The sequence below is a fragment of the Ursus maritimus genome, unplaced genomic scaffold (genome assembly GCF_017311325.1).
Source record: "Ursus maritimus isolate PB19 unplaced genomic scaffold, ASM1731132v1 scaffold_15, whole genome shotgun sequence".
NCBI classification, from domain to species: Eukaryota; Metazoa; Chordata; class Mammalia; order Carnivora; family Ursidae; genus Ursus; species Ursus maritimus.
Genome location: NW_024423897.1, coordinates 23,744,881 through 23,765,268, shown reverse-complemented (window position 1 = coordinate 23,765,268; position 20,388 = coordinate 23,744,881). Strand labels below are relative to the sequence as shown.

General features: G+C 51.3%; 1 protein-coding gene across 1 annotated transcript in view; it reads right to left on the bottom strand.

The window, feature by feature from the left end:
• Positions 1–297: 297 nt before the first annotated feature.
• SH3TC2 (SH3 domain and tetratricopeptide repeats 2) overlaps positions 298–20,388 on the bottom strand; it is a 52,865-nt gene continuing 32,774 nt past the window's right edge. Inside the window, exons 10-17 of the mRNA XM_008692532.2 lie at positions 19,842–19,883; positions 18,020–19,717; positions 17,734–17,914; positions 8,580–8,730; positions 6,181–6,303; positions 4,857–5,007; positions 2,871–3,067; positions 298–1,221 (exon numbers count right to left, since the gene is read on the bottom strand). Coding sequence (XP_008690754.1) covers positions 1,030–1,221; positions 2,871–3,067; positions 4,857–5,007; positions 6,181–6,303; positions 8,580–8,730; positions 17,734–17,914; positions 18,020–19,717; positions 19,842–19,883 — 2,735 coding nt within the window. The 3' untranslated portion in view covers positions 298–1,029. The remainder of the gene's footprint in view (positions 1,222–2,870; positions 3,068–4,856; positions 5,008–6,180; positions 6,304–8,579; positions 8,731–17,733; positions 17,915–18,019; positions 19,718–19,841; positions 19,884–20,388) is intronic.

Sequence of the window (20,388 nt, the reverse complement as noted above, 5' to 3'; positions counted from 1 at the left end):
GAGCCTTCCCCTAGCTAAGCTTGAGAAGACCACAACTGACACCTCGACTGTAGCCTTGTGAGCCGCCCTGAGCCAGATGACCAGCTCAGCAACGCTCGGGTTCCTGCCTTCCTACAGAAACCGTGAGATAAAGGGTGTTTCAAGCCACCACGTGTGTTAAGCAGTGACAGATAACTCATACAGATGCTTTGTTGAGGAGCTGCCCTGAAATCCATATGGCACCTCGGTATTTGACGCAACCTTCAAGCCGCCCCCATCTCATCTCTCCCCATTATAAAGGAGACAAATGTGCATAAATGAGATAAGCAATATTTAATAATATACACCTTTTACATGTAATTTATGTCAGAATTTTCTTAGCGTTCAATGTTTCAGCCTTAGCCCTTGGGGAGCCTCCCGGAGTTTCCAGAAGGTTATGGAGGAGCAGAGCCTCAGGGAGGATGGAGAGGTGAGTCTGCATCAAACCCCAGGCCCTGGGCGTTGAGCCGGCCATCTTTCGAGCTAAGAGCACGGTGAAGTCCCACCCGCCAGTCCCCACGAGCAAGAGGGGCGGCACCTTCTTTGGCGGAAGGAAGAGAAGCCAGAAACTACCAGTTTCTCTGCTGGCAAGGTGGGGGGGCTTTCCCTGAGAAGGCAGTGAGGGGAACAAAGTCCGGCCGGCTTCCAGTCTCCCCAGGGCAGTGCCTGATTTCCTCTCTGTGGGCAGGAGAGCAGCTCCCCCCAGGGACAAGCTTTCTCATTTGCTCCAGGAGACACGCGTGTTGACAAAGTGCATTTCAGAGGCCGTACGTGGGGTCTAGAGCCCACTGGAAACGCTCTAGACACAAAGCCAGAACTTCCCATCCCTGCTCTATCCTCCGCTCCTTGTGTGGCCCACCCGGAATGAGCCCCTCTCCCTCCGGGCTGTCCCCTGCGAAGATGAGGGGCTGGGCCAGGGGATGACACAGACCCTCCAGGTCAGTGTGGAGGAGCCAGGGGCAGGGAGGCAGCTCTGGCCACGGCCACCGGTCAGGTACGGGACGGCTGTCCTCAGAGGGCCAGCCCCCCTCCGCTCAGCCACCGCGCCCTCTCTGAGGAGCGGCCGGAGGGGCTGCTGTGCCACAGGGGGCTCCGGCAGATGCTGTCCAGCCTGCTCCTGATGCTGTCCTGCAGCGCCTCGTCACCCAGCAGGACCGCCGCTGCCAGGGCCAGCCGGAAGTACTCGGTGGCATCGTGGGCGTCCTAACCCCATGGCAGGGGCAGAGAAGAGACAGCAGTGAGCAAACATTTCTGGGAGAGGCCAAGAGGCAGTGCCGGGAGCTCAGAACTCGAGCTTTGGTCGGCCCCACACACTTTCCCACCCCCTCCTCCTGGCTCCTAGGGGAGCTCCTGCCCCACTTTACTGTGGACCCGGACCGGTGATGTCACTCCCAGCAGTGGCCCTCTACCTCAGGCACCGGGGTGGTGTCACCTCACCCGGGCTCAGCCAGTCATGAAGCGGCATCGTCCTGGGCCCAGTGCTTCAGGGATCCCTAAACGACTCAGGCCAGCCTGGCCCAGTCCCTCCCCGGGACCTCTCAGTGTAACCTCACAGAGCAAATGGTCCCTCACCTTTTAACCATGGGCTTGAGCCTGCCAAGAGCTGGACGCAAAGGACACCAAGAAACAGAGAGAAGTAGAAACATACAGAGCGAAGAGAAACAGGAAAAGGTGAGGAAATCCGTGATGACATTTGAGTACCAGCATCCAGAGTGACCTAAAACTCCCGAATCTACACTTGAACTTCCCAGTTACTTGAGCCAAAAAATTGCCTTTTTTGCTTAAGCTAATTTGAGTTGAATTCTTCCACCTGCCACTCCCTAGGTCCCCTGGTTGAGTCAATCCAGTCAAAATCCCTTTGTCCCTGAACCACTTCTGGGGAGCGAGGCGACAGAGGAAAGATGGCTGCGGAGTCCTTCACTACCCCGTCGTCCCTCCCCACATGGTAGGAATGAGGAACAGATGCTTCTTTGGGTGAGACTCAAAAAGGGATGTCTGGTTCCCATTAACCCTCGTAAGTCAATAATTAATTCAGGCCAGAAAAACGTCTGGCAAATAAGAAAAGGACAACAGAGTTGCCCTGAGGTTCCCCTGGGGGCCAAACACAGGCGTGACTCAGAAGGATATTCAGAGATTAAGGGCCCGGCTGGTGCAGACAGGGACCTCTGGAAAGGGGAAGCCAATGCCGGGGACAGAGTTCGAGGGCCAGAATTGTAGCAGAGACTTTCAGACCACCAACACAGTTCTAGAAGTGGCTGGAAAAATTAGAAGCTCTGAATCTGACTCCCACAGAGCCAACAGGAGGGTCAGGGCTAAGGCCTCGTTAGGACAGAGCCGTGCCTGCATTCGTAGGCCCCGCCTCGCTCTCTCAAACATGCTCACACAGACCCAGATTTCTCCCAGAGTTTTATGTAACTTTGAAGAAGTACGTCGCAACTGACTAGTTAACCTATAATATTTTGAAGACGCACAGTTAAGGATTAATTTTATTTTAATGTTGGAGCTTACAGTTCTTTCGTTTTGCTTCTCCCATATTTCCATAGGCCCCCGAGGAGCTCAGGGGCCCTGGGCAACGTCCCCATAGTACCTGATAGATCAAGTGGCTGTGGAAATCACAGCGGGGCGAGGAGAAAGGAGAGCTAGGGTCCCTCTCCCCAGCAGACAGGGGCATCTTTGAGGTCTCCCACAGGGCTGAGTGAAAAGAGCCATCGTGTCCCCAGAGAAGGCACTCCCCACCCTTTGAGATGTGGCTCCCCATCTCGGGCCACTCACCTGTACCCTGAAGGATGAGGGTTAGGGAAGAATGGGGTGGGGACGCAGCTCTCACGCAGCCTCGCAAGCCTGGCTCTTACCTTCAGCTGGCAGAAGGTGAGGCGGCCCAGGCGATAATACACCTTCGCATAGTATAGGGCCTCCCTAGGACTCTGCAGCCAGGGGGGACAGAGGGACAGAGTCTTCAGGTAGCAGTCCTCAGCCATCTCGTACATGCGTAGGGAATAGTAGACTGTAGCCAGACGGTGGAAGGCCACCAGCTCCTGCTTCGGATCTCCTAGGAATTGGAAGACTGAGGGAGAGGTCTCGCACCCACCGCCTCGTGGCACTGATCGCTCCCCCATTCTCTGAGATTTTTTGAGGGTCTTCTAGGGATTGGGACTGTGCTTGGGATACACGGAACAAAGCAGAAGAGGTCCCTGCCCTCATGCGAGGTTCATTGTCTCCTCGGACACAGACTTTCCTTAAACAATCTCCCATACAAAGGCCAAAGGACACCTGTGATAAGTGATGCAAAAGAAAACGCCAGGTTCTGGGACTGACTGCTTAGATTAGAGCCTGTGTGTTCCTCAAGATTTCCTAGGACGATTTCCTGAAAAAAAACTTTTCTCTTTATTACAGATGTCTCTGTAACTCACGATTCTGGGAAATAATTATTCCCAAATCCCCGTAATGAGACATGGTGACAAGACTAGCTTGATGGGGTAGCTAAGGATTCTTTGTAATGAATAACTCTGTAGTACAAACGTCCTCTCCACATGAAAGCCTCCCTCTTCAGAGAGCTCCCCTGGGGCTGCCCCCAGTAGCAGTCACCCTCTGGCTCCTTCACCAGCTCGAAGTCTCAGATGACTACAGAGAACCCCCCTCCCTTTTAACTCATGCTTTAGAACCTTGGTTTCTAATGGGTCCATGATTTGTTGTTTTGGTTTTTGGTGGGTCTGTTGTTTTAATAACCAACTCCTTTAATACAAAGCGGCCTTTTAAAGAGAACAAAGGCTTCCCATTGTGTTTTTGGAATATTTGCAAGGTGGCTGTTTGATGCAATCTAAAAAACATCACTTTTAAGCTTCAAAGAGACAAAAGCCAAAAATAAAAGAAAAAAATCCAAGGGAGAGAAAATTCTCTGATATGGAAAAATCCAGTCACCAGGCAAGTGCATAAAAGGGTGGATATAGCCTCCTTTCAGCTTCTGTCCAGGGAAGGATAAGGAGTGCTCAGAGCCTTTCCTGAGATAGCAGACTGCACTCAGATAAGATTTTCTGCAGTAAAGAAAAAGGTAGGAAAAGGATAGAGAGAGCTCTGAAGTGCAATTAGACACAATAAAGTCCAGTGCCATCCACATCTCAGGCCCTTGAGAATGCCCAGAAGTCCCTTCTAGAATCCTCTCAGAAGACTCCATTTGTCCCGACATCGAATCAAGCCTTCTCTAATCAAACCTGCTTTTCCTCAAGACCAACATTCAAAAGGAGGGTGGTTTTTTTGTGTGTGTCTTTTTTTTTTTTAATTCTGCCTGTTTCCGGTTTTAATGGCACACATTGTTCCCCGCTGGCTTCTGTGGTCATTGCCCGCTTTTTCAGCTACACAGTGAGTTAAGTTCATGGGAATTTGATCTTCATTTACTTTTCGATTCCGCATGGAAAATGTGCTTTTGACTAACAACCAACCCACTAAAACTTTAGGGCAGAGGCCGCTGGATAAAACACCATTTCCCCTGCACTGGGGCACAGTACCAACAGTGGAATGATCATTAGTGCGCTGCAGGTAACACTCAGCAAGGACTGGTGCGCCAAGCGCTGAGCTGCGGGCTCTACACGGATCATCACTGGTCTTCAGAACAACTGCATGAGGTGGGGGCTATTTTTAATCCCCATTTGCCAATGACACACTTCTGGCTTATAGACAGTAAGCAGCTTGCTTAGAACTAAGATCTCAGTTGGACCTGGGATTTGAACCCACACAGCCCAACTCCAGAGCCTCTCTGTGACTGCTTTGTTGTCTCCCCCCACACACACTTAGAAGAGCAGTTAGCCCCCCATTCAATATGGCCAACCATCAGGACCACCTACCTATGACCATGCTGAGTCTGGCCGCCAGGGTGGCAAACTCCAAAGCCTTCTCATAGCCTTCCAGGCTGATCTGCAGCTCCGTCAGCTTGTTGAAAACCCGGAGCTCCGTTCTCATGGCCTTCATCCTCCTCGCTAAAGGAACAGCCCCAGCCTGACAACAGAAGCACATGGAAGCTTAGTTCAGCTAAGAATGCTCGGTACAGACCGTACTCTAGGAGGCTCGCATTCTGCTGGTAGGGGTTGGGGGGATGGCCGTGTTTCCATGCATGGCATTTCACAGCTCGCTCTCCTCGTCCTTGCTCTTGGTTGGTCTGCCAAGATTTTAGAGGTAGGAGAACTAAAGATCATCAGACCTCCTAAGACTGGAAAAACGGAGATGAGGAAAAGGCAGGTGACATTTCTCGAGGCCACATAGGAACGCATTCCCCTCCCAGCCACAGGATCCGTTAGCACCCACAGCGCCATCTGTGGACTATGCCCATGGTGCCGGAGAGCGCCCAACGAGTGGTCATTTCTATGCTTTTTATTATGATAGAATTTTAGGCAGGTTCATTTCATCTCTCTAGACTTAATTTTCTCATCTATAGAGTGCATATGATAATGAGTAGCTCAATCGTCAGGGACATGCTTCTTGCTCCCCCCACCCCCAGCTCAGTGCCTGGTACGTGCTGGGTGCTTGCTAAATGTCTGATGACTGATACAGAGCTGAACAAGCAAATGAATGAAGAAATGAAATTTTAGGGTCAAGTAAGATAATGAGGTTTCCAACCTCCAGTCAGTGATGAACAATTACGATTTTGACATATCTGCTTAACATCTGCACAATTATTTAATTACTATTATTCTTAAATCCACTCTCTTTTGTTACTTTGCCTCATCCTTTGCAGTAATATCTGGGAAGTCATGGGTTTGATGAGCTGGTGTTACACATGTTTAATTTCTAAAATATATTTGAATGCACACTTGATAAAAACATAGGAAAACCGAAGTGTTCATCTCCCACCATGCCGCCAGTGGTACACGGGAACATTCTGGTAAACACAGCATAGGCTAGAAACGGTTAAGTACCATGCCCCCAAGAGGTGTAATTATTTTGGTGTGTTTTCCCAGAAAGAATAATGTATCAAGCCTCGGAATGAGAGAGGTTATCGACCCCTTCTTTGAGAGCCTGTTGATTGAAAAAAGGGAGAGCCCGTGGGCACTGGCTGAGGAAGGAAAGAAAAAGGAATACCAGCATGAGAGGGGAAGGGGCCCCCAGGCCACATGGCCCTGCCCACGTTTGTGCCAGGGCCCAGCCGGGCGCACGGTGCCGCCTGGGACTTACTCGGTAATACTCCACCGCACGGTGTCTGTGGCGGGTCCCGTTGAAGAACACGTCACCTGCTTCTTCATAGAGTTTGAGAGCCAGAGAGGGCTCCTCAGACTTCAGGGCTTTCTGGATGGCTGCCTGGATGGGACAGAGACAGGTGTGGAAGGCAGAGAGGCCTTCCAAATAGCCACAGAAGCAGCAGGAGTGAGACCCTAACGACCTGGTTTAACCCTCTCCTCACATCCTCTGAACACGGAATTGTCCTCCACGCTCACAGGGCCGGTAGGAAGACTTCGCGACTCCCTAGTCGGGCATTTCCCCATCATGGTCCGAGAGATTACTTCGGTAGCCCTAGAGACGATTTTGAGCAGCACATAGACAAACATCTTATGTTTTAATAGTTCAGTACTTATTTTAATGTGTTTTAGAGAAAAAGATTAATAATACATCCACCCCTGTGATTTCAAATAGTGTTATTTAGTATAAAAAACTAAGTTGATTTGAAGTTGAGTCAAAGAAAATAGTAATGGTACAGAAGATACACAAACGTGGCAAAACCATGAACTTCATCCATAAACGACTGCAGTTTGGAAAACAGTGATCTCAACCAACACCGGCACTTCGAAGATGGAGAAACTGAGGCTCAGAAAGGAGAAGGAAATTCTGCGTTTATATAATAGTTGGTTTCAAAGAAATGCTCGCACCTTCCAGCCCCATACCCTTCTCCTGGCACCCAGGACCTCTTGATCTCTCGTACGAGCTTCCATATCGCATCTCAACAGAACCCGGAGAGGAAGCCGAAGAGGAGGAAGGGCCCCCCAGCATCTGTAGCACCGCTACGGGACCTCCGAGAGCCCGAGGCTGGGAATGGCCCTGCAGAACAGCAAGCAGCAGTCTGCGGTTGTGTGGGCCTGGGACCAGGGCTGGCCGGTGAGTCTCTGGGGCAGGACCCCACCGTAACTGTAATTGCCCGGCTGCACAGAGACGCAGCGGGGAGCCGGGCTCCTGTCCTCCGGAGGTTCTGCAGGCATGCAATGCCCAAGCCCACGGCTCCGCCTGGGCCTCACCTCCTGCAGAGCGAAAGGCCAGACCTAGGTATCCGCTCTCCAAAAGCCCTTCCAGCTCTAACACCCCACAGCAGAAGAGCGGAGAGGCTAAGAGCGAAGGCATTGTGTCACACCGTCCGTGTGCCCATATCACCTAGTGTAGGTTACTCAGGCCCGTGGAGCCACATCCAAAAAATGGGAGTTTGAGCAGAAACCCCCACTGCGTTTGGAAGAGGGTTCAACTACAGCAGGTATGTGATGTGTTTGCAAAGTCTCCCGAGCCTGGTGAGCACGCACTCAGTGTCACACAGCGCTAATGAGGTCTCAGGGGAAGTAGGTTCGTGCGAGTTTAAGTAATAAGGGGAATAATAAGGGAGAAAATAAGGAATGGGAAGGAGGAAAAAATAACTGGCATATTTTCAATGGAACAAATGATATATACCATCATAACGTCAGCATTGTGCCGATAACAGAAATGATGATTAAAAAGAAAAAATCCAAGGGATTTTTAATAATAATAGATTTTTAATAATAATAATAAAAAAATGCCATTCATTAAGAATTTACTAAGTCCTGGGGCGCCTGGGTGGCATAGCGGTTAAGCGCCTGCCTTCGGCTCAGGGCGTGATCCCGGCGTTATGGGATCGAGTCCCACATCAGGCTCCTCCGCTATGAGCCTGCTTCTTCCTCTTCCACTCCCCCTGCTTGTGTTCCCTCTCTCGCTGGCTGTCTCTATCTCTGTCAAATAAATAAATAAAACCTTTAAAAAAAAAAAAAGAATTTACTAAGTCCTAAGCATTTAGTAAATTCTTGTTTGCATATGCATTTACTATGCAAGTGACACAGCTGACCCTTACCCCAAGAGACTGGGTTTACCCGTGACGACACGAGGCCCCATGACAGCAGAAGCAGCTGATGCAGCAAGCCCAAGGTCACACAGTCCGTAATCAATGGCCCTGTGATTGGGTTCCAGGCCCGTCTCTCTCCAAACCCAGGCCTTTAATCACGACACTCTACCATATCTCGGCTATTAAAGGGACACAAGCAAAAAGACTAGAAGAGGACAACAATGTTGACGTCCTGCACACATCAACCTTGCCTCACATTGCAGCGAGACCCAAAGTCAAGGTGCGTGGTTAGCTTAGCAAAACCAGATCTCCTTGACATGACAGATGAGCGAGTCTCCTACCACGTGTACCTGGGACTCAGGGACTGCTGGTCACCAGACCCACCCTGGGTTCCACCTTGTGCCTGGGGAACATCCCAGGGTCGACCCTCCCTCCGTGGGCCCAGCACGGATGTCACCACTCTAGCTACAGCTGTCCCCCCGGTGGCCGAGGAGGCAGACGAGCACCGCGGGAGGCTCACCTGCAGGTACAGCTCCACCAGCTCATCTTCCTGCATGAGGTAGTGAAGCCGCCCAGCTCCGAGCCAGGCCTCAGCAGCCTTGTCCTTCTCCCCAAGGTCGATGAAGATACGCAGGCTCTCCTTGATGCAGGTGAGAGACTTCCTGAGAGACCTGGGGGGACAGACACACGCCTGTTAGGTATGAGTCAAGGGACCCCTCCAAGGGGCCGCGGACTCACTCAGCACCAGACAAAATTGAGGCTCTGGGAGGGAGCGACATTGACCCCGGTCACACAGAGACGCTGGGGCCTGATTTGAATCCCGGCTCTGCCTCAAACATCTGGGCGACCTTGAGAACGTATAAAACCTTTCTGTGCCTTAGTTTCCCCATCTGTAGAATGGGGGTATCATTGTATCTGCCTCAGAGGGTTGTTGGAAGAATTGAATGAGATGGAGAAATTGGAGTGCCCAGAACAGTGTCCCCCAAAGAGTAAATAACAATGATGAAGGCTCGGAGTTAAGATGGCGGAGGAGTAGGAGACACCGTTTTCAGCCGGTCCTCCGAGTCGAGCTGGATAGGTACCAGACCAGCCTAAACAACCACGGAACCAGCCTGAGACTCAGGAAGACGCATCTGGATCTCTACAAATGAACATCTCCAGCGCTGAGTATTGAGGTACGAAGCGGGGAGCCATGAAACCGTGCACAGATATCGGAAGATAAACGAAGGGGGAGGGAGTCGCCGCTGCTCGGGGCGGCCGGGAAGCGTAGCCACTTGCACGGGAGAGCTGGCGTGGTCGGTCGGCACCGAAAACAGCACCAGAGACTGTGAGCTGGTGCGCGCGCCACCTGTGGACACCTCGCTGAACCCCGAATCCTCGTGCGCTCACTGGGATCCAGACTGAGACCGGAGTTCGAGCTAAAGGGGCGGCTGGGCGGTTGGCGGCGTAGGAAACACACAAAAAGGACAGAGACGGCCCTGGAAGTGAGGGCTGGGACGCCTCGGGTGTGGGGCGCACATCCCGGGACGCGTAGGGTTGAGCAGCACCAACAGAAACAGAGCAGCGGCCAGAACATTAGTAGAGAACGGGCCGCAATCCCTCTGTTCTGTGACAGAGGCTGAAATTTGCCGCTGCTGCTCTGACTCGCAGAAGAGGCACAGCAAACCGCTCAGGGAAAGCCGCCAGAGAACAAAAGCCTGGAAATACCGCTCACAGCGTGCCTGGCATCCCCATCCTTCCGTGAGAGAGGGGGACGATCTCACCCAAACAGGGTTGCCTGACGCGGCAGGCTCCCTCCCCAGAAAACAGAAGGCAGGCTGAAAATCAAGAAGCCCACAAACCCGAGGCGCCCGGGTGGCGCAGTCATTGAGCGCCTGTCTTTGGCTTAGGGCGTGATCCCGGCGTTCTGGAAAGGAGTCCCTCATCGGGCTCTTCCGCTGGGAGCCTGCTTCTTCCTCTCCCACTCCCCTGCTTCTGTTTCCTCTCTCGCTGGTTGGCTGCCACATAAGTAAATAAATAAAATCTTTAAAGAAGAAGCCCACATCCCTAAGATCCCTATAAAACAAGGGGCACGGCCTGGGACCCAGTCAATAATTTGGGCTCTGGACAACCCCGCAACCTCTCCTCATCAGAATGACAAGAAGGAGAAGCCCCCCCCAGCAAAGAAAAGACAGTGAGTCTGTGGCCTCTGCCACAGAAATAATGGATATGGATGTAACCAAATTATCAGAAATGGAATTCAGAGTAACGATGGTCAAAATGATGAGTAGAATTGAAAAAACTATTAACGAAAAGGTTACTGAGAATATAGAATCCCTAAGGACAGAAATGAGAGCGAATCTGACAGAAATTAAAAATTCTATGAGCCAAATGCAGGCAAAACTAGAGGCTCTGACGGCCAGGGTCGCAGAAGCAGAGGAACGGGTTAGTGAATTGGAGGATGGGTTAATAGAGGAAAAAATGAAAATAGAAGATGGTCTTAAAAAATCCACGCCAACAATGATGAAGGCTCACATTAGAGGTCACTTTCGTTATTGTGGCCCTTGGCCCATCCATCTTTCGACTGCACTATTAATGGGGTTTTGGAATATAGGTGAAGTTCAGTGGGGTGGAGTCCGGAGCCGACGACCAAGAAAGAATTCTTGAGACATCTTTGGTGCAAAATGGTGGTTTACTAAAGCACGGGGAAGGGACCCGTGGGCAGAAAGAGCTGCTGCCCCGGTTGTGAGGGGTGGCTGATTATCTACCATGGGGCTGGGGGAGGTAAGGAAAAAGGGAGGTTGAGATAGTACTTTCATATGTTAAAGAAGACTCACAGGATACCAGAGGCCTTGCCATTGTCAAGTTAAGGTTGTTTTTCCCTCTAGCAAGGCATTAACATTAAGATGGTTGAGGGCTTCTTGGAAGAATGTCACACAGGTCCCACCCAAGAGTGGGGTCTGGGGGAGGTTGTAGGGTGTCAGCTTATGCTTTGTCTTCAACCAGCTTTCTACTCCCTCATCATTATAACATTTTTTTTCCCATAAGCACTTAACACACAGGGGATGCCAAATGCATATTTATTGAATAAATGCACGAATGAATGACCGTGGTAGTGACTTTAAATCATCAAAAAGATGGTGATGTTTTGTTTAAGAAGAAAAATCAAAGAAGGGCAGAAGTTTTAAAAGGTTGTTGCTTAATGGAGGGCTCAAATTATCTGGAAAATTGTCTTATGTAGAAAACTCTTCCCCCGTGACAGGGATTAATGAAGAAATGAGGCATTGGTAATGTAGTGTGGCACAGATTCGGAATTCTAGAACAAGAAGGAACACCGGGCATTATCTAGTAGTTCTGTGTTCCAGCAGCAATTAGAATCGCCCAGAAGCTTTTTAAGCACACACACAGGCAAAGTGACCCCAACGTGTTGGCACGCCAGGAGCCTGGGGCACTCTGGGAGCATTTTCTCGTGACCCCAACGTGTTGACACGCCAGGAGCCTGGGGCACTCTGGGAACATTTTACCAAAGCTCAGTAGCAACTTGACTGCAAACGTGGGTTGAGACTTGCAGATCCAACCCAACCCCTTATGTCATAGAGGAAACAGGCCCAGGAGTGGGAGTAATTTGCACAAGCTTGCACAACACATCAGGGGAAGATCCGGGGCCAGAACTCCCTTCTCCCGAGTCCCAGCCCGAGCTCATGCCACAGTGCCTACCTTCCTCTGAGACTCGTGGCACTCCTGCAGCAGCATTGTCTGGGAGTTTATTAAAAACACAGACTCCTAGAGCTATCCCAAACTCACTAAGTCCAAATCATTATAGATGCAAGCCCTGAATCTGGATTTCTAATGCACCGAGGTTATTGTTCACACACACCAAAGCCCGAGAACCACTATTCCAAACTATACAGATCCTTCTAGAAACACTGATCATCATCAACCGAGTGTATGAGCACTTAGGAGGTCCTCATCAAACCTCATGATGGGCAGCTCAGCCCCAGACCCCTTGTGCACAGTGATGGAAACAAGCACCGCCTTCCACTAATGACGCCCTGATTCATCTTGGCAATGAGGCAGCTATCGGCCTTCTAGAGAAAGTGCCAGGCGTTTGGCCCTTGGGAACCTTGAGAAGAAAGAACTGAGGTTTTCCCCACTGCTCAGCGCCTGATATGACATCCAGGATGGGCACAGGCCACCATCTCGCAAGTATTAGAATGGCAGACTTGCTGCTGAGACCGTGCCGCGAGCTGAGAAGCTGCACCCGAAGCTGGGCTGGTCGCCAGCCTCCCTGGTTGAGCTAGGATAAACACGGGCCTCTCTGACCATAGAAGCCTTGTCCTTCTCTCCCCCCCTTCGCACCGCCCCCCCATCTCGAGCACAGTTCCCAAGCGCAGCTCTCCCCACTCCCACCAGAACAGTTGATGAAGACAAGACTCACACATTTCATCCTCCTATTTCCTGCTCTGTTTTTCTTTATTACCATTTGCTGTCCTGGGAGACCCTTAGGCTATGGTTTTTTCTCCAGACCCCCAGGGAACAAGATTAGGGTTATTACAAAGAAGCCAATTACAGAGGAGAGGAACTTCGTTGCTTAGACCTTTTCTCTCCCAGCTCACTATGCCTGCGGAGGAGAGACCAGTATTGCCAAGAAACACCCCACAAGGGCAGGCAGGCCTAGCTACTCACACGGCACCATCAAGACTCCTTGTGTGTGCAGGGTTTTCCAGAGACCCCTGCCTCCCATCAGCACGTACACCTGATCCATTATGTCCAGTAAAACCATGCGCAAGAAGGTCTGAGCCTGGGAGGTGGTTTCCAGCCTCCTTGGTCTTGTCATGTCAGCAATCACCACCCCCATTCGTTTGCATATGCCAGTGCCAGGGCTGTGTCTCCTTCCCCCCGCCCCCCCCCCCGGGTGAGCTACCGGCTTGGCCTGGCCTGTCTCAACACCCCAGTTCCTTCAGCCCCACGTGCAGGCAGGCTCTGGGTGTGGCTTAGCTCCCAAATCATAGGAAGTGAGGAGCCTGGGGGGGGGGGGGACAGCCTTCATCCCAAGGGTCATGCACTCCTGGGCCACTTATGCCCTGTCAGGGTATCTCTCTTTTTCTCCAACCCTGAGTCCTCGGTTTCCCATTTTCCTGCCTCTAAGGTTTGGTCTTTACAGCTGAGTCCTTATTCCTTCCTTCCCACCTGGCCCTCAGCCGTGAACTTGCGGCCAAGGGACTCTGATGCACCGCTTTCCCAGACTTCCTCTCTCCCTCCCCTAGCGGGGCTTTCCAGATCCCTGCCCTGACGAATGAGCCCAGCCTCCACTAACTGGTCCTGCCCCGTTGCAATAATAAGAACTGCTACTCCCCAGGGGCTGACCCCATGCCAGGTGTTGGGATATGAATTTCCAGTATACATTCTCCCATTTAAACCTCAGAAACACTAAACCACCAGGGATCTTAGCCCATTATGCAAATAAAGAAAACTAACAGGGGCCTTTTTATCTTGTCCAAGTTTGCACTGTTCATGTCTAAAGTTTTATGTGGAGCCCTCTGTGGTTTTGTCTTGTAATACGTGAGAGTAATTGCTCCCTGACATTTGTTGAGCACGTGGCAGGCATTACCCGCTATAACCATCACAACAGCACTAAGCAAGCAGTAACATTATTACATCCATTCTACGAGTGGGGAAAATAAGGCTCAGACAAGCTAAGTGACAGGGACCAGGTAATAAACGCTGTCTATACCAAAGTGTAACCCTGAGAATCTGACTCCAGGACCCCCACACACCCTCAAGCAGCGCTCAGTCTCGGGCTCAGAAACCAGCATATGGGAAGGTTTCCGCTTCTTTTACCCCTCTAACAACCTAGAAGTTTTGAAGAACATAAGCGACTTCAAACCTTGAACAAAATTTCCTCACCTGCAGAAGTGGGTGGTGAAGTACATGTTAGCCTAGTGACCTCAGCGAGTGGAAGCAGTTCTTTCCTAGTCCGGGATTACAGAAACATTCACTATTGGTCGCATTCGTTATATTGAACACCGAATGCTGAGGCGTTTCTTTTTATGTTCCACAGGAATAAGAAGCATGAGAATAAGAATAAAAGCCAGGAGTAATGACTTCTAGGCTACTATTATGCCCATACGCAAAGAACTGTTATTTTGTGAGGACTTATTGCACACAAGGCATTTCTTCTTTTCAAAGATAGTATGTACGACCTTCATGGCACTTACCACAATTTACAGGACACCTTTGGTGAATATGTGTATAAACATTGTCAATTTCTTGAACTAGTCTATAAACATTGTGAGCTCAGGGACCATATCCCTCTGTCAGGTGTTCGGGCTATCGTAAACGCTCGGTAAATATTTGTTGCATGGATTCAATCGAGCCTTAAAATTCCCATGGATCCCGCCTGGTTCAGCTCTAGAGCAAGGTACCTTGCTTTGTGTCACCTGGAGACAGAAAATAAGATATCCAAGGACCCCATGCATTGAGAGATTGAAAACACCAAATCCTATCATTGTCACCCTGGAGGCAGAGAGAGCAAGACTCTGAAGGTACTGGACAAAGGGACAGCAGAGTGTTCCAAGGCAAAAACCCAAAGGCTGGGCCATAGCTTTCATCGTCTGCTTGCCCTCCCCTACCATCCTCCACCTCTAAACCCTAGAGAAAATCTTTCAAAGACGAAGAATTAACATGAGTAGCAAGGTGGTGTGGAGTAGTGAAACCCTCTTAAATGGAGGAGGCAGGGATCTGCTCCCAGCGCGACCAAGCGGGTCAGCAGTCTGGATGCTCTGGAGCAGGCAGGGGTCAGAGCAGGTGCAAAATGAGGCCCTTCTCATCCATACAACTCCCAGAGGATTCGGGCTCAGAAACCAGCATATCACCATCCACACTTCTGGTTTATTGAGGGTGAAAAGTACTGGCTGACCAGGCAGAAGACCTACAGAGTAGGTAAGAATATGGACTCTAGACCAGGGGTTGTGGAACCATGGCCCATGAACCAACACAGCCTTCCTCCTGCTTTTGTAAACAAAGTCTCAGTGGCACACAGCCACACTCATTCATTTACATAGTCGATGGCTGTTTGCACACCGCACCTGCAGTATACTTGTGACAGAGACCACGTGGCCACAGAACCTAAAACATTTACTATCTGACCTTTTACCAAAAAGTTGGCAGACCCCTATGCCAGGCTCAGCCTGGCTATCGATCCCCACTGTGAGCTTTGCCCAAATTACTTGGCTTCTTTCATTCTGTTTCTACAGCTCTTTGTGCCACACGCATTTATCCTGAGATTACACGTGCTTGGGAAACACCACGTGCTCACTGAATGCCGTCAGTTACCATTACGACCACCATTTTCACTAGGGCTGCTCGCTCTGCCAGTCCAGAGGCCCATTGCTCCCCACCCCCACACCCCTCCTAGGGCACAGGCTGGAGGTCTCTCTCTCCTCTACTCCCCACACCCATTTGAGCACCCACCTTCCTCAAACTTACAGAATGCCTTCCAAATGTGTCCACACCTTCCCATGGCTCCTGCCAGTCCCTCAGCCCAAACTGCTTATTCTCTTACCCTCCTCCACTTTCCAAAATCTTACTCATCCCTGAAGGCCCTCCTCAAATGCTCCCGCCTCCACGAAGCCTTCTGTGACAGATCCCCAACCCTCAGCTGAGAGTGTCCTGTTCTTTCCCTCCACACCCGCCCCTGCAGCTGCCTGCCATCTTGCCCAGGAGCCTTTCCTGCCTTTGAGCTCCGTGAGGATGGAAATCTCGTGGGGAGAGTTTAGTCGAAGAAATCTGTCCACACATCAAGACCCACTTAATAAATACCTCCTAGAAATCAGTCCCAGAAAAACATTTGCTCCAACAGACATATTTGTTTACGTTGTTGTTGTTGTTAATCAGACAACGAGAACTCTTGCGGTTTTCCCCTTCTTCCCTCAGCTACCAGGAAGCTTAGAGTGAAGTTACAGTAACCACCTGCAGGTGCGTGCAAGTACCTGTTTACCTCGGTCTGCTGGGCGCTCGGGGGGGGGGGGGGGGTGTAGGCATGCTAAATACATGCAGCATGATAGCACGTTCTCCTTGATGAACCGAGCATTCTGCAAAGGATGATGACCTTCCTTGTGTTTGCAGGCTTTCCTCTGACACCTGAGGCGCCTCTCGGTCCACTGCTTCGTATCCCTCACCTTGATGGTAAAGCAGGAGCAGGGGACGTTTATTTCCTTCCAGTTATACAAGTCGGAATCTCAGAGATTAGATTTATGGAAGATTACGGTTAGAAGATCCTCATCTGTATTAACTTCCGGGACGATGGAATAAGGACGGCCAAAAACCCACTCGCCCATAAGAGGACATCCGTAGTGTCCTGGAATGAAAGCAGTGTCGCTGTGCGGCCACACGTCCTGTCCCTCCCATGCCGCAAGGATCCGAAACTCCCTTCCTAGAACGGAAGGCAGAGCTAGAGGAACGTTTGGAGGACACCTGATTCTTGCGAGAGAGGGAAAGCATGAGGGAGAGGGAGACAGAGAGAGAATTTGTTATCTGATTATTAGTGATCTGGTTTTCTGAGGGCTCAAGGTTGCCACGTTGCCTAGAAAAGCAACACTTGTCATTCAATTAGCTTCTCCTCAACCACCTCTCTCTGCTCAACGCAAGCAACGATCCTGGCTTTATTTTAGAAGTCATTCATAATTATGAACACAATGCCCCGATGCAAAACGACATCAGACATCTCGCAAACCATGCAGAATGTAATGGAATCAATTACAGGCCTGTTGGGAAGCAGAACTGAAGGAGGGGTAAGCAGATACCACCCAGCGAGGGGAGCAGAGGAGAGAAGAGAAAGGCTGCAGGACGTGGCGGGATACTTCACGTGGGAATAATTTAAAGACCAAGGAGTTAAAAGAAGCTTTGGGGTAAAACAGGTACGTTTTGGTATATTTTGGCACAAAGGAGCCTTTTGAAGAGAGGGCTGAAAAGCTGATCACAACACAGGGATCTTTCACGGTGCTGTTACGCAATTCTGTCAATGCAATTCAGCTAAAAGTCAACACTTCTTCTGTGGTTGGCCCTCTGACTTCCCTCACAGCTGCAATTCTTGCCTAAGTCTCTTCACTACACAGTTCTGTCGTTTCTGGTTTCATTTTAAAGGGAAGGTTCCAAATCAAACTTCTTTACGATGCAATTTTACCTGCCTGCCCGTGGCTCAATTTACTTTGTGCCATTTCTCTAATGCCCCCCCGCACTCAGGTAACCAAGGCCTCCTGAAGGGACCAGCCTGAGTACAACCGCCAGCTCTCAGAATTAGGGACCCTCAGCCAGGGTCACGGGAGGCTTGTCACGGACGTACAAGTAACTGTAACCCGGCCAACATCACCGAGCCCCCTCTACGGATCGGGCACCGTTCCAAGGGTTCCATGGGTGTTGACTCATTTACTCCCCACATGAATACTATAGTGTAGACGCCATCATTATTGTCTTTGATGAGGAAGCTGAGGTAGGGCGAAATTCAGTAGCTTGCTCAAAGTCACAGAGCTAATAGGTGAGAGAGGACACTGTGTGGCAGCCGCAGGGCCCACGCTTTTTCCATGACGCCACAAACACACCACGAGCCCGTGAAGTTTACATCTGGAGGAAAAGAATACTGTCCCTCTTGAAGGAAGACACGCTGTTTCTAGGCCCATCCCCAAGCCCCGACTCACCTGGCCGTGTTCAGGTTCCGGTAGAGCTGCCCGAGGGACTCCAGCAGCCTCCCCTCCATCTCTCGGTCCCTGAGTTGCTGAGCCAGGCTCAGCCAGTGCTCGTGGTAGGTGATGCATGCCTTGGGGCTTGGGGATACAGAGCTGTAGAAATGGCAGAGGGATTTGGTGACCTGAAGCTGACCTGAACATAAAGCGGGGACATGAATGAGATCGCCTGAGAAAGGACGAGGGCAACACACGCTCTCATGCTTTGCTCTAAAGCTTCTGTAGCACAGGACATACTCACTCTTTAGGTGTCGATGCCTTAAGCCGAACAGCAATGCCATCTCATAACAAAGGCGGCCGCTGGCCAGCTGGCGTCCTTGCACCAGCACTGGGGCCAACCAGAGAAGGACCTGTACCAATTCCATGTCTGTCTCCATGCTGGTCTGGAGCTCAGAATAGAGTCGGACAGCCTGCAGGAGATAGTCCTTGGCTGGCTGCTGAGCCCAGGACTTAAGGGTCAGGTGGCCAAGATTGGCCAAAGTCACCGCCTGATTACGCACATTCCCCATTTCCTGAGCTCTGTTCAAGGCCCGGAGATAGCTCTTGGCTGCCCTGTTCACCCGGCCTTCACCTTGAAGTGCAAGTCCCAGGAGGTTATGGACCACCCCCTTTTGGGTGATACTCTCTGTCTCCTTCTGGGAGTATAGGAGTGGCTCGAGGATGTCCAAAGCCTTCTTTGCTTGGCTGGCTAAGAGATACGCCCACGCCAGGCAGAGAGAAGACTCAAAGGCTTCCTGCTCACTCAGCAGCTGCCCTAGCACCAAGGCCTGGCTCAGGTAGTGGATGGCACCATCGGGAGACCTGTGTTGGAGGTACACTTTGGACAGGATGAGACACAGGGCCCTCTGGGCGCTCCGATTGGCCTGTTCCTCACAGGCAGCCAGTGCCCGCCTGAGTGCTGGGCAGGCAAGGGCAGAAACTTCACCCCAGCTTGAAGAGGGGACTCCAAGGAGTTTGGTGGTGTTCTGGAGAACCAGGTAGACCTGCCAAATCGGAAGGGACATCCCTTGGCCACTCTGGATACCACGTTCCTGGACAGAGGCCACTACAAGGTGTGGGAGATATTTCTTATCATACAGAAAACTCAAGATGGTTGCTGTAGCCTCCAAGTCAGGAGGGTGTCCGGAGAGGACCTGCAGGCGCTCGGCAAAGGGCAGGACCTCCTCATGCCGGCCTAGGCTCAGGAGCAATCGGATGGCCAGGAAGCAGGCCCTGGCCTCCAAGGGACAGCTGCCTGCCACAATGCCCTGGCGTAGTATGTAGGCCACCACGTCGAGCTCGTTCTTGGTACTAGACTCATGGTCAGGCAGGCAGGCCAACAGCGCCCCTGCTTTTTCCAGCAGAGACGAGCCTTTATGCCTTAGCCTCTGCCTCAGGTAGATGGCAGCCAGATTGATATACAGAGCAGCCACCAAGGATAGGTCTTCAAATGTTCCATCGAGGATGTACATAGCCTCCTCAAAGTACACCCTGGCCTGAGAGAGTTTGACCTTCCTGACGCTCAGCCGGCCCAGGAGGAAGCAGAGCCTGGCGTGGGCCCAGGTCCTGCAGCTCCGCTTGGCCCACTTCCTTGAGGCCTCCAGATAGGCCACGAGTTCATCCTCCTCAGAGAAGCTATAAAAGGAAGATGTGAGGAAAGAGAAGGAGAAATCATAGAGGCTCTTAAAGTGGTCAGCGTAACCCTCATGATCCAGAAAAGACAATATGGGGGCAAAGTTCTCAGCCTCCTCCTCTTCCTGACCAGTGTTTAAGTCCACGAGGAGTTCCGGGTCATCGAGGTCATCGGGCTCTGGCAAGTGATAGCTGTCCGAGGCGGCTGAGAGGAGCTCCTCCTCCAGGCTGGAGTCCTCAGAGCTGCTGGACTGTCTGGAGCCCGTGGCCTGATGCTCCTCCCAGACTCTGCCAGGCCTGGCCTCCTTGAAGCCTTCAGGCTGGGACGCTGTAAGGGACAGGCAGAGTTGAGCAACCGTGAGCACCTGCCACTGTGGCGGCCAGCTCCCGGCAAGAGGACAGGATGCTGTTCTGAAGGACTGGAGGTCAGGTTCAGCATGATCTCTACTCACCACTTAGATCGTTTGGAAGATTCTGGATGGATTCAAACCCACCTGGATAGAGATGAAGGACAGACCTGGTGTTAGGTCAGAATGGGCCACCATTGCCTATGCCTGCAGGAGCACCCCAAACCCATGGTCCCTGAGCACACGTTGTGCTTAAATTTCTCTGAGAAACTGGGCACAATTCTGTCCTTCGTCATCAGCGTAAGAGCTGCACGGACTGCAGAGAATGTTGTGTGGGCCACTCACTTGGCGTTGGGAACTGAGGTAGAAATAAGACCCAGAGCCAGAAAAGAAAAGTGGAGAAGCTAGAAACACGAGCTCTTTTCCAGGAGGTGTGGGGACGGGGATGAAGACAGAATCTGAAGGCCCAAACCTCCCCACTAGCTGAGAGCAGGTCCATGAACAAAGCATGTGGCATCGCCTCCCATTTCTGTGCGTACGTCCTTCCCTCTTCCTTCCTCCATTCGCGCATATCCATCCTCTCAACTGTCACTGACTCAACCGTACAATGCGACACAGGACTAGGTGACCAAAGATGACTAATGAAGGAAAG